General features: G+C 39.1%; 1 protein-coding gene across 1 annotated transcript in view; it reads left to right on the top strand.

The window, feature by feature from the left end:
- LOC122549312 (cyclin-dependent kinase 13-like) overlaps positions 1-13,182 on the top strand; it is a 75,523-nt gene extending 62,341 nt beyond the window's left edge. Inside the window, exons 13-14 of the mRNA XM_043688920.1 lie at positions 7,061-7,522; positions 9,800-13,182. Of these exons, the coding sequence (XP_043544855.1) occupies positions 7,061-7,522; positions 9,800-10,674 (1,337 nt within the window). The 3' untranslated portion in view covers positions 10,675-13,182. The remainder of the gene's footprint in view (positions 1-7,060; positions 7,523-9,799) is intronic.
- The last annotated feature ends 1,447 nt before the right edge of the window (positions 13,183-14,629 follow it).

Genomic DNA, 14,629 nt, shown 5'->3' with positions numbered 1-14,629 from the left:
TTTACTTTGGTTGTTAATTGATTGTACAGTTTAGATCCACGTGATATACCTAGTTTTCATTCCATTATGTACTTTGTTTTCTGAAGACATGTTGTGGTTAATCCATCACTTAGTAAGCCCCCATACACCTCTGTTGGATGAAGGGTTGGTAATACCAAATCTACTCAAAGTAGTTCCTATCATAACTAGCTGCAAATTGTGGGAGTACAGTGTATATTTCACTTGATAAAAGAAATTGCTTCTTTCCATCTGGGAACTGCATAAATAATCTAATAGCAGTTGGTACATGAGGAACTTTCATGGTGGGGCTGACAAGTCTGGAGCAAGGGTCATAAACTCCATTGAAGAAAGAACTTATTCATATGGGCTTAATCAAGAAGGTTTTTTTTTAAGGTAAGATAGTTCTTATTTCTGTTTGGAGTGTCCTGATGTATACCATGTTGCCTCGAAAATAGGCTCTTTTGGGTTGAATTTAAATGTGTCCATGGGTGCTTACGAAAGTAAATGGTCAGTAGTTTATGCAGTATGTGGCCTCAAGCTTGTGCTCGGTTTAGTGGCAGAGCACGAGAGGTAAAGAGGACAGAAGGTTTGCGTCACTTGGAGATTGAGAAAAAGAGGTAGGAGAAATCTTGCAGAAAAAGATAACTAGTCAGTTGCATTCTGTGCGTAGTCAGCTTGTAGAAGGCAGAAAAGAATTTGCACAGAACAGCTATGATCTGGGAAAACAGAGCTATTAGAAACCAACAATGTTTCTAATTTTCCATTTAATTTGTACAGGAATTGAGAATGAAGTTCAAATTTGAGCTGAAAAATTTCAGACCGTAGAAGATAACTTAGATTTGATAATTGGTCAAAAGAAAATGGATAGCTTTCAAGAACCTGATTAGTTAAAAGACTTGATCCTGGAAATTTATGGAAGAAATTCCAGTTTCATTGTGGACAATTTGAAGTTGAACTCTGGGAAGAGGCAGGGAGGGAAGATGGGAGACTCTGTAGAGCTTCCGCCTTGGGCTTCAGGTACTTGGAAATTATATAGCTTTTTAAATTCTGATTTCTACTATTTCATATGTAGAAAGCACTTTTTTTTGTTTTATAGAACCATGATCCATCTTCTCACTGAAATATTATCCGAACCTGAATTGTGGACAACAGTGTTTTGCATTTAATTGCTAAGATAGAAATTATTAGCTAGCATACTTCGAAATTTATAAAATAAACAAAACTTCTGAGCTTCTCCTTCCATCGGATTTGATAACTTTAGAAGGGGAGGATTTAGTAACTTGCTCCCAATGTTTTACATGTTTCATGTATTTCACTTGAGTCCTTGTAATCAGATTATATTTTATTTGGATTCAATTCTTCCACCATTCTCTAGACCCTTGCCATTCTGTTTTATTCAAAACAATTATCTGGTCATAAGTGAGATGGACAAGGCTGCATTTATTATAATTGAGTTGTCCCGAAATTGGTGTAGTTCTTCTCCTTGATTTGTAGCAGTGCTTTGAGTCATGATGTTGGGGTCAGGTCCCATCTGCTCCAGAATTGTGTTATAACATGTCTGAACAAATTAAATTAAAATATGTACACCTGGATTGAACAGGAATAAGCAAAAAGTAACACATATCAGAGTTAGAGTTATGAAGTGGCATTGCAGGGAAATTGCTGGTAAAGGTGTTTCCATGCTGCTTTTGTCTAATCCTTTGTTTTTGATGATGGAACATTCAGAGAAGGTTCTGCTGCAGCAACTCTTGAGTATTTTTCCAAGATAAATATTTATGAATCTACATATTGTAGCCACCTTATGTCATTGGTGTGAATATGGTGTCCATTGGCAGTAGAACTGGTGAACCAAGCTGCTTTGTCACAGAGTCATAGAGGTGTACAGTATGGAAATAGACCCTTCAGTCCAACCCATCCATGCCGACCAGATATCCCAACCCAATCCAGTCCCACCTGCCAGCACCCGGCCCATATCCCTCCAAACCCTTCCTATTCATATACCCATCCAACTGCCTCCTAAATGTTGCAATTGTACCAGCCTTCACCACAACCTCTGGCAGCTCATTCCATGCATGTACCACCCTCTGCGTGAAAACGTTGCCCCTTGGGTCTCTCTTATATCTTTCCCCTCTCACCCTAAACCTATGCTCTCTAGTTCTGGACTCCCCGACCCCAGGGAAAATATTTTGCCTATTTATCCTATCCATGATTTTGTAAACCTCTATAAGGTCACCCCTCAGCCTCCAACGCTGCAGGGAAAACAGCCCCAGCCTGTTCAGCCTCTCCCTGTAGCTCAGATCCGCCAAAACTGGCAACATCCTTGTAAATCTTTTCTGAACCCTTTCAAGTTTCACAACATCTTTCCGACAGGAAGAAGACCAGAATTGCACGCAATATTCCAACAGTGGCCTAACCAATGTCCTGTACAGCCGCAACATGACCTCCCAACTCCTGTACTCAATACAATACAACCCAATACCCTCTGATCAATAAAGGAAAGCATACCAAACGCCGCCTTCACTATCCTATCTCCTTGCGACTCCACTTTCAAGGAGCTATGAACCTGCACTCCATGGTCTCTTTGTTCAGTAATACTCCCTAGGACTTTACCATTAAGTACATAATTCCTGCTAAGATTTGCTTTCCCAAAATGCAGCACCTCGCATTTATCTGAATTAAACTCCATCTGCCACTTCTCAGCCCATTGGCCCATCTGGTCCAGATCCTGTTGTATTTTAAGGTAACCCTCTTTGCTGTCACGGAATGGTGTGTAATTGATGTGGTTGTGAGTATATCTATTCCTGGCAATATGACCTGATCCATAATTGAAGCTAAGGAAATAGGGGAAACATAATATGGAAAGGTAATCAACTGTGCATTTTGTGGGAGAGGTTGAGCGAGAACCCGTGGTAACGAGCTAAGAGGAGAGATGGTGGGTTACGTTGCATTGGATGTTGAAGTCAAGAATTATTTGTCACTCACTACAGAAGGTGGTAGAGGAAAACTGTAAAGATTTTTGGGAGAATTGTCAGTAGGTATTTCAGTTCTTTCTTTGGAAGGGAAAATTACATTTTCTGTTTGTGGACAGGTCTTTATCTTAAAATCTTTAAATTTTGTCTACAGAGATTGTGGTTGCCCCTGAGCTTAACAGGTACCAATGATAGCTGACTTTTCATGTAGTCTACAAATACGTCTCAACATTATTAGCAGTGAATTAGCACTCGCATTGACCTAGAAATTGAAACACATCAAAGCTAGGTGCACAAGAATGATCCCCATACCTGAATGGATAAACTTGAACTGCCCATTATATTGGACCTCAGACCTAACTATCACCACGTGCAGGCACCTAATGGGCATCCCCAGCTACAGCTGGAATATGGTGATTAGTTGAGTTGCTGATGGGTGAAGAGAGAGCTTAACAGGGTTGACAGGTTCGTGATGATCAGAAGAGAGGCTGATAATGCAGAAGAGCATTATTGGATAACGAGTGGAGGTTGGGATTGGGTTGGGGCAAAGATGGTGGTAATGATTGCGGAATGTTGGAACCAGAATTTGGGATGGGTGGAAGATCAAAGTTTGCCAATGGCAAGGGAGCATACAGTGGGTGGTTAGTATAATTTGAATGTAATTTTGGGAGGAGCGATTCTGCTCACTTCCCAAAAATGGTGTTTGAATTGAATAAAGTAGCCCTGTTTAATAACTGGAAGTTAATTTTTAATTGAATAATTATTTATTCCAGGATTATTGCATTCGCCAATGTTAATAATGAACTGAAGACTTAGCAATCAATATAGACATACATTAATAGATTTTAAAATATTTCTCTGTCTCCTTTTAATATACGGAGGAACCTTGATTATTCGAACGTAGATTATCTGAACAAGATCGCATGGTCAAGATACTTGGCAACATTCGATTATCTGAACAAAAGAGAAATTCAAGAGTGTCGTTCGGATAATTGAGGTTCCTCTGTATTTATGCAATCAATGGTATCCCACCTAATCCTGAATTGAGTTCTCAGACGCATTCGGAGTACTGCTTACAATTCTGGTTGCCTTGCTATACAAAGGATTTTATTAAACTGGAAAGGATGCAAAAACGATTTACAGCAACGTTGACCAGACTGGAAGGTTTGAGTTATAAGGAGAGGCTGGATAGGCTGGGACCATTTCCCCTGGGGCGTTGGAGACTGAGACGTGACCTTATAGAAGTACATAAAATTATGAGGGGCTTAGATAAGGTGAATAGCCAAGTTCTTTCTCCAGGGTAGGGGAGTCCAAAAGTGGAAGGCATAGGCTTAAGGTGAGAGGAGAAAGATTTAAAAGGAACCTGAGGGCCAACGTCTTCATGCAGAGGGTGGTGCGTGTACAGAATGAGCTGCCAGAGGAAGTGGTAGAAGTGGGTGCAATTACAACATTTTAAAAGACATTTGGACAGGTACATGGATAGGAAAGGTTTGGACAGATATAGACCCAAATGCAGGCAAATGGCACTAGTTCAGTTTAGAAAACTTGGTCAGCATGGACAAGTTGGACAGAGGGCCTATTCATGCTGTATGACTTTGTGGGGGAGAAATCAAATTGAATTGAGGATTTCAGTTTTAACATTTTTTTAATTGTAAATAACTTAAGCCGTTGAAAGATTAGATAGTAATGTTTACTGTGTTTGGCTTTTATTTGTTTAAGCAGTGGAATCTTGTGGCTTAATTCCTTTCGTGAATAACAGGGATTTTGAATTTCTCTTTTGTGTTAACGGTCCTTTCGGGGATCATAACACTAACTTCCTGTTGGCAACCTCGGTCATACCCTCATCCGAACAGTGTGACTCTTCACTGGCAGCCTGTCTAACAGATCCTCTATTTTGTACTCAATCCAGTATTCTAGCAAAGTTCCTTACCTAACTTTGTCAAAGACCATTTTGGTTAAACCTCAGTCATAGAGTCATGGATATGTACAGCATGGAAACAGACCCTTCGGTCCAATCCGTCCATGCCGACCAGATATCCCAACCCAATCTAGTCCCACCTGCCAGCACCCGGCCCATATCCCTCCAAACCCTTCCTATTCATATACCCATCCAAATGCCTCTTAAATGTTGCAATTGTACCAGCCTCCACCACTTCCTCTGGCATTCATACATATTTTGGGTCATAATTGGCCGCACAGTCCTATGAAAGCACTTACACGCTTTTTGTGTTTATAGAAGACCTTTTGTACTCTTTATATTTTCTATTCTTCCTTATAGTTACTTAATTATTTTTTCTACTTCTCTCTGTTTGTAATATGAAGTCTGAATCTCCCTTGTGATATCAAGCTGAACACTTTCTCCTCTATACACAATTCCTCACCCCACAACATCAAATTATCCAGAGAGCTCTAATTTTGGTTGATCACCCTTTTTCCCCCTGCGTATATATCCAGGCTATGCCCATACTATCTCTTTTAAAAGGCCACTCGTTGTTATATTGCTTTCTGTCCTCCATAACTACTCTGTATCTAATAGTATAATATCCTGAGCTCCTTTCCTGAAATATTCTCCACATGATTCACTTCAGTCAATAGAACTGGATATCTTTCCTCATTGAGCAAAGACGTTTGTCTGAGGTACTTAAGGACTTCCTCTCTCTCTGCCCTTGATACAATGACTTCTTCATTTAATATTGGTGTAGTTTGAGTGTCCAATTAACTCTATTCCTCAATGAATTTCCTATATATCTCTTCTATTGCCTTACCACTGTTTGACCTCTAATGGATGCCAAATGACACTTTACCTACTTGAATGTTTTGCTGCTCCAATTGAATAGATTCTATTTTTTAATTCTTCAAGATATAACATTTCTAAGTTAAGTTTCTGCCTGTCTTTGTCTTTCCCTATTTTCCTGTATGTTTTCTTCTGAGAAATGTACAAGACTGTTTTAATGCACGTTCTCCATTATCGGTACAGCATAGAGTCATACAGCATGGAAACAGATCCTGTGGTCTGATCAGGCCATGCTAACCATGATCGCCAACTACACTAGTCCCACCTGCCTGCGCTTGGACCATATCCCTCCAACCATTTCTTATTCATGTATTTATCTAAGTATCTTTTAAATGTTATAACTGTACCCATGTTTGGAAGTTCATTCCACACACACAACACTCTTTTTAAAAAAAAAAATGCCCCTCGTTGTCTTTTTTAAAATCCTTCCCTTCTCACCTTAAAAATATGTCCCCGGTCTTGAAATCTCCCACCCTAAGAAAAAGACACCTGTGATTCACCCTTTTTACTCTACAAACACTTGTAAGGTCACCTCTCAATCTCTTACGCTCCAGGGGAAAATGTCTGTTTATCCAGCCTCTCATCATAACTCAAACTTTCCATTCATGCTAACATCCTCGTAAATCTCTCTAAACTCTCCCTAGCTTAATAAAATCCTCCCTATAACAGGGAAACCAGAACTGGGCACAATACATCAACAGTGGTTGCACCTCCAGTGCACCAGCATTATCAAATTTGCATTCCCAATCTAATTTTTAAACCATCCAATATTTTTGATTTCATGTAATTCTGTAACTTCTAAGTCAGTCATGTCTCCAGTATTCTGAGAGCCTTATGTGTCCCCAATTCTGTTTGTCCACGCTGCTGTTCAAACTGTCATCACTGCACCCCTCCACCCCACCCCAAAAGTCATGTAATCATCTACATCATGACACCAGGCTGAAGATTACCTTCTTACAATGTGTTCCCACTAGTAATTTACTGCTGAATACCTATTTCTGAGTGCCAGTGTTTGCTATTGTCCATGATTGTGGTTTCCATATTTACATATTGCACTTAACATTGTTATCCATTGTGCTTATCATAATTACCTGACATGCTTTGCATTATTACCCAATATGGTTGTCATGTATAAATATTTACAATATTTAACTTTTGCCATAATTATCTGTTTGCCATATTTACTAAAGTGTTTGACATATTTGTAGATTTCTAATCTTTTGTGAGGGTTTAATTCATTGCTGTTAGAGCTTTTTCATTTGGGGAGTTAATGAGCTTTTATATTATTGTTCTGCAGGGAGTAAATGCACTGGACAGCCACTAAACCAGAATGACCTGGCAATTCTGCTGAATTTGTTGAGATCCAAAAACAGTCTCAGCCTAGCACACCTTGCTCAAATACTGAATATTAAAGTGAATCCTGAGACCCAACAGCAACTCAGTACAGTTAACCTTCCAGCTGGAGTCCTGGCAGCAGCTGCTAAACAGCAGCAAGAAGTAGAGAAGCCACAAGTACCAACATCTTTGACAGTTCAGCCCCCACCACCTGTGACTCAGCCAGCACTGAAAAGTGAGCCTGATGCTACTCAGGCTGCCATCCAGAGCACACTTGCTGTTTTACTAGCTCAGCTGATTAAGACACCACAACCAAAAGAAAAAGAAGTTGTTGCAGAGACAGAGAGCACTGCTACTGAAATTGAGCTACCCGCTCAACCACCAGAACCTCTCGATCCTCCTGAGCCTGTTGCTGCTATACTTGGTATGTCTGCATGTAACCACTTTTCAATTTTGATTTATTCATTTTAAATAATTTACTAATGATTGTGGTAGTTCTCTTCCATATTTTACACAACCTGTCCTCTTGCAGATTTATTCTTTCCGCCTTTCCCTGATCCTTATCCCATGTTCCTATTCTTAATGTGCGAGATTAATCAGTAAAATTCACATGATCTTGTGAAGTACCACAGCTGAACTCAGTCCAATCCTTGCATAAGTATTTTTTAATGAGGTTGCTGATAATAGCTTCAAGAATTTTGTCAGTTTTTACACTTTTGAGTGGAGACCAAATGGTAGGATTCCTATTGTCAGAATGAGAACGTGTAATGTGAGGCACCTTACTGGTCCACATAGATCAGTACATTACTGTACCCGTCAGGCAATAGTGTCCCAATTGGGTAATAGCAAAGCTGAATGTTACTGCCCTTGACATTGAGGCATTTGACCCCGTGTTATATCAAGGACCCCAGGCAAATTGAAATCAAAAAGATCAGAGATAGCAAGAGAGATTCTCCACATATAGGAGTCATATCTGGCAGAAAGGAGAATGATTGTTGAAGCCAAATATTCATTCCCAAGACATTGCATACAAGTTCTATAGAGTGTTGTCCTAGGCCCCACCATCCTCAGCTGTTTCATCACTTCCTTTCCATGTTAAGGTCAGAAGTGCAGATGCGCATTGATATTTGCAGAATGTTTCATACCACTCTCACTCCATCAGATTCTGAAGCAGTCAAAGTACAATAAGACCTGGACAGCATTTAGGTTAGAGCTGATGAGTGGCAACTAACGTCTATACCATTCAAGTGCCAGACAGTGATTATTTCCAATAAATGAGAGTCATGATCACTCTTTGGCATCCAGTGGGATTGCTAATGCTGATTTTCCAGTGTCAATGCCCTGGAGTTTATCAGTGACCAGATACATTTTGAACCAGCCACATAAATACTGTGGCTACAAGAGCATGTCAAGGGCTGGCAATTTTCAGGGATTTAACTCTATTACCTCACTGCCCAAAGCTTGATCATCATCTACAAAGCACAAGTCCTATGTACTGTTTTTTACATTGCTACAGACCTCTGAGGTCTATATGGCAGCACCTTTCAAAACCAGTTGAAATCGATGCTAGGAATGGCATTGGTGTGCATGGCTGCAAGGCTCAGAGGGAACACTACTCAGGTCAGGAATCATGGAGTACTCCTCACTTGCCTGGATGAGTGGGATTCCTGCAACATTAAAGCAGTTCAGTGCTATCCAGTTGCTGAAAATCAATGCAACTTTTGCTTGTTTGACTCTGCACCACCAACATGCAGTGGCAAATGTGTGCACCATCTCCAAGATGCATTGCAGCAATATACTGAAGTCTTTGACAGTACTTACCAAATCCAAAACCTCTACCACCCAGAAGGACCAAGGTAGCAGACATGTGGGAATACTGCTATGCAGTTTATAGGAGACAGAGACCACAGATTTGAGTACAGCTGTGGTGCTTTGCCCTGCTATCTTCTAAACCATGCACCATCGTGACTTGGAGTTATGGCATTCTTTTCTCACTATTGTGGCGAATCCTGGAACACCCTTCCCAGCAGTATTAAGAATATATGCACCCCAGATGGACTGCATTAATTCTAGAAGCTGTCTTACCACCATCTTTGCAAAGGTAATTAGATGTACAGAAAAAAAATACTAGCATTGCATGTAATTCCAACTTCCAATGAAAGAATAAAAAAGAAAAATGCTTAAGACTTCTGACAAAAACTTTTTCAAACTTGTTCTTTGGTTAACTGCATTTTATTGCAGTCTGTTTAACTCTGTGATGAGGATCACACAACCTGATTAGATCCATCAATATATGTAATTTGCAATTGGACCTAATGATTTTCATTGTATTTGGAAGTGCACCAGATCAAATTGCTGCTTGCTGACTTAGTCACGTTTGAGAGTTATTAGAATATTTGACTCTATGGCTCCTGGAGGTGTTGACTAGTGTCTGAATCTTTAGTGAGATGTTCTAAAGGAATATAGTTTATTCTGTTCAGTAACCAAAAGGCTTTCTGAAAAAAAAATCAAGGTTGAGTATAAGTTCAATAGTGAACATTCTGAAAGCACATTTTATTCAAAAAATCAGTCACACAGTCATAAAGTACAGGAGACTATTTGACCCATTATGCTTGTGCTTGCTCTTTGAAACAGCTATTCAGTTAGTCCCAGTTATATATATGTCATATGATGTTCAAAATTCTAATGTATGTGATTTCAGATTTCAACGATGACTCTACTAGACAGTCGGATCTTAGCATCCCAGACCAGTCGCCTGTACATGAACAACCTCGAATCCTGCCCCCAGACCAGAGACCACCAGAGCCGCCAGAGCCACCACCTGCTTCAACAGATGGAAACTTTCAGACAGAGGAGCAACACAGTGCCATTCCTTGCTCAACAAGTGATCCAACTGCAGGAGTGAAGGCAGCCCTTTTAGAGCTTTTAGCTCATCATCAAGCCCAGGAACTGGGACAGACGTCTCTTGACTATCGAGCAAGTAACCTTAGAACCGCTACAGAGTATGGGGATGGATTTGGGACATCCTGCTCATCTAATAACTTCAATAATGATGGGTATTCCAGCAGACTTGGCAGCAGTGGGGGAAGGGGCACCTTCCTGGGTAGTGCGGATGCTCCCAGTCACTCACTTCTGGATAATGTGTCGTCTACATTCAGTGCTCCATCATCTCTTGCTAGTAGTGCACATTTGCATTCTGGTTACTCAGATGCCTTTTCTAGCTCAGTGACAGGTTATGGAGAAGGGATTAGTTATCTCAGCAGCAGTGCTATGCAGTTTACAGGAGACAAAGACCACAGATTTGAGTACAGCCGTGGTGCTTTGCCCCTGCTGGGCAGCAGTGGAAGTAATCCAGCAGCACTATCTGAAAGTACTAACAGTGCAAATGTGCCTCTTGCCACAAAACTGCAGAATTATGGGTATGTTGCCAACAGACAAGAAAACCTAGCCACCAGTGGCCATCTTCACGGACAGAACTGGGGATCCCCTGGGCGTGGAGCAGGTTATTCTCATGCCTACAGTGGGCGTATTAGCACATCAACCATAGGAGGAAGAGGCAGAGGTTTACCATATTGATATACAAACCAGACTTTATAAAATATACATGAATGATACACTGATAAACAGCTGGGAAGTCTTCTATGTAGTTGTGGTTTGTACCAGGGATTTTTTTAAAATGTAAAATGTACATTTGAATACAAATGCAAAAGTTATTAGATTTGACAAATTTGAAGTATTCCATTACAAAACCGATTTGTACATGTGGGGAAGTAATGAAGAAAACACTAGGCTTCTCTCATGAACTGCAATATTTTTCTTCCTCCTCTGTTCTACAGTTCTGTTTTTTAAAAGATTATTTTTATGATTGTACATCACTTTTTCCCTTTTGACCGGTTAGACCCGTTTGTATAATAGTTTTTAAGAGAATGGTTTTTCTAGGCTGGCTGACTGTTGAGGTACTTTGTGGCTAAAAACCTAGCAAGACCATGATCATAAGGTTGGCAAGAATTCTGTACATTAAGTGCTTTTATGAGTTTGGACCAACTGTCTACTATCTGTGAGCTGCTAGACTCTGCAAGGCTCTTAAGTAGTGTGCTTTTTTAAAAAAAAATCTTATTGGCAGGTAACTGTCAGTTCTTAAGTTTGGTGTTATTGAGGAATATGTGATTAATTCACATTGTATCTGAGCTAAAAACATCAATTTGATTTACCCTCTTTATACAAGGACAGCAGGTATGTGGTCCTTTTTTAAGAAAAAAGGTCATCAGAAGTTTTGAGTAAAGTCCATGCTAACTGAATTGTTGCCTTTTTTTGTAGTTCTACTTTTATCGGACAATTCTTACTAAAATGAGAAATGGAAAAATAAAAAGCAGCAACGCCTGGTTACTTCAGTATTTTTCATGGGTCTTTCAATTCATTCATTTCGGCAGTTTATTTTTGCCTATTATCATAAATAACTTGCATTACATAATGGTGTCTGGAAAAGAGGGCATCTTTAATCTATGTGCATTGGTGAACTTATCCCCACAATTGTGGAACAAGGTACTTCCTTCATCACAAAATATGGCAATGTAATTTGTATTGGTAGTTCTAATATGAAGCAAAGTTTTACACATGAGACGCCTAATACCTCGAAGGAATAAGGGCTTTGTGATTCAATCTTAAACCAAGACCATAAACCCACTTCAGTTGCACTGAGGCTGTTTTTAAAGGAGTTGTGAGAATTTGCTGATTTAAAGGTATTCATTATCCATTATAATCTAAAGTAGTCTGAGGCAATGGGAAAATTGATTTGTACAGTTCATACTTATTCTCGGCATTTTTTTTTAACCATCCTTCAGCCAGAAAAAGATGGAACTAATTCTATTCTAATAATCCAATAAGAAATGGGCTTTTCATCTCAGAACTTTTGTTTTGCTCTTGGGTCATAAGAGAGTTTAATGCTTAGTGTTCAAGTTTTCCACATATTTGAATTGTCAAGAACTTCTAGTTAATTTACATGCAAATACACAATTGTTTGTGGAGGTTAGTACATTTTTCGTGGGCAGGATGGTTGTGGGACAAAATGTCCCAGCCCTCATTCAGTGATCTGTCAAATATAGTCTATTTGGTCAGTCAAACTTTGCCAGTCAGCTCTAACCATTAATACAGTGAACTGTCTGCTGTGTTTTACTGGTATGCTTGACTTTACAAATTTACTGGTATGCAATGACTTTACATACTTTGTATTGGTTCAATAGCAGAAAAAGCATGCCCACGACTATACAGCAGTGAAAATTAATGCCAAATATAACACTTTACGCATGCCAAGTGGCATATTTGGCAAATATGTCAACTAAGTCAATTTTTATGTACCTAATTTCCAGCCATGCGCTCACCTGGCATAAATTTATAAAATTATAACCCTATTGATCTCAGTGCTGTTTCACGGACACGAGGATGTTGCCTTTTGGTGGGAGTGAATTGTTAGTTGAATTGCAGATTTTCCAGAAATGTATGCAAGTTCTTGAAGCATTATTTTTCCCACTGACACACAATCCTGTTATGATCCAGTTGTAGCCTGAAATAATAAATGTCCATTTCAAATTTATTTTGTAATCCATTTTCTGCTTACAGTAAGATAAAAGATCTCAGGTGCCCAACCGTTACAGGACATTCACATTGACTTATGAAATAATGCTGTCTTGTATAGGAAACCTTGTTACACTTGTATAAATTGAGACCTGTATTTTTTTTTTAAATTTTTCACTGTTGTGCATAGAAGGTACAGGTTAGAAATCATTCCAAAATTGTAATATACTCGGGGATAAATTGACACATTCATATTTTAATTCATACCCAGGTGTAAAATGTTTGCTTTCCCAACCCAAATCAATTGTTTAATTTTCAAATTTTCAGGATGTTTTTCTGTTGACCTCCTTCATCTCCACTTGAGAAGAATTCAAAAAAATCTATTTATACTGTAATATGTTTTATGAATACTATGGCCTTTTCAAAGAGTTTCACATAATTTGTTAAAAGATTGAATTCTGGCATTGTAATTTTGTATGGATCTGTAAATAAAGATGGAGATTAATTTCTGCAGAGCCTTGTTTGTCTATAATCCCTATTTACGTTGGAATGGATTCTCCCTGAGCATGTCTGTCTGCAGAATATTGAGCTAAATAATAGCCAGCAATTTAAATCCAGTTTTCCTGAACTCATTTTTATATACTCGGGAAAGGTTTTATTGATTTATTTTATGTTTTACATACACTAGGATAAATGTTAACAATGCCACATTTCAAACCATCACAACAATCTATGCTGCAGGAAGAAGGGGTGCTGATTAGTTGGTGTGTCAGCTATAATTGGCTGAGACAGTGCCATGTGGAAAGCACTGGGGAACTAAAAGCTCTGCAGCCACACGGATGTTCAGTAAGTGTGGTCCAGTCACCGGATCACAAAGCATTTTCTTTTTAAGTTCAGGCTTTTTAAGGATTGACGATGGACTTATGAATAGAGTGTTAATGTGGGACGTTTTAGTGATAGTGAATCAGAAGTTTTAGTATTTATTTATTGTTGAAGAAAAGGATAAAAATATGCCAGGAGAAAGTTTTAGAATAAGGCCGAAAAGAGGAGCTTGTATCAGATGCCAAGAAATAGATATTGAAGGAAGTCTGGAGTATAGGAAGTGCAGGGGTAAAGTTAAAGAAAGGAAATTAAAAGAGCAGTGAAAGGGCTTGAAAAATTATTGGCAAGTAAATCCAGAAAAACCTAGTGACGTTTTTAAAGTGAGCAAGACGATCACTCTTGACAGGGCCAATTATAAACCGAGGTAATTTGGATATAGAGGCAATTTTGGGCATGGTTTTGATTTTTTGTCAGTTTTCATGTGAGATAATTGAGGAATATGAAATAACCGTAGGAAGGAAGCACTATAGGGTTTAATAATATCTATGAAAGTGAATATGCATCAAGCCTAGAGGAAATGGATCAAAACTGCTAAGATATTTAAGGAAAGAGCGAGAGGGTCTGATCACCATGTTCTAATCCTCTCTTTACAGGTGTGCTAGAAGACTAGTGAACTGCTAATGTTGTAGTGATAGTTAAAATGGGAGGGGTACACTGAGTAATTACACCAATCAGCTTAGCCTCAGCAGTTGGCAAATTGGACAATTATCTGGAAAGGCACAATTTGTTAATGGTTGGTCTTGTCTGATTGACTTGGATTTTATTTTTGAGGAGGTAACTTGTTCACGTTGTATGGATTCTAGCAAGGCTTTTGATGTGGCCTACATGGCAGGCTAATTAGGTCCCATGTGTTTTTAATTTTCCCAGGGAAAGTCGCAAATATCCTTAAATAGTTGTGTTAGATAGCAAGTTCACATCCTTTTTTTGTTACTGAAGTTGTTTCCAGTGGTTTTCCAAAGGGTTCATTGCTAAGTCCTCTGCTGATCATGATGTATATCAATGATTTAGATAGAGGTCGCAATTAAGCAATTTGCAGTTCACAGTTCATATGAAAACAGGCTGTGTAGTTGATAAAACA

This window comes from Chiloscyllium plagiosum, chromosome 4 (assembly GCF_004010195.1).
Source record: "Chiloscyllium plagiosum isolate BGI_BamShark_2017 chromosome 4, ASM401019v2, whole genome shotgun sequence".
Taxonomy (NCBI): Eukaryota; Metazoa; Chordata; class Chondrichthyes; order Orectolobiformes; family Hemiscylliidae; genus Chiloscyllium; species Chiloscyllium plagiosum.
Note: the sequence above shows the minus strand (reverse complement) of the source record. Positions and strands in the feature narration are given on the sequence as shown.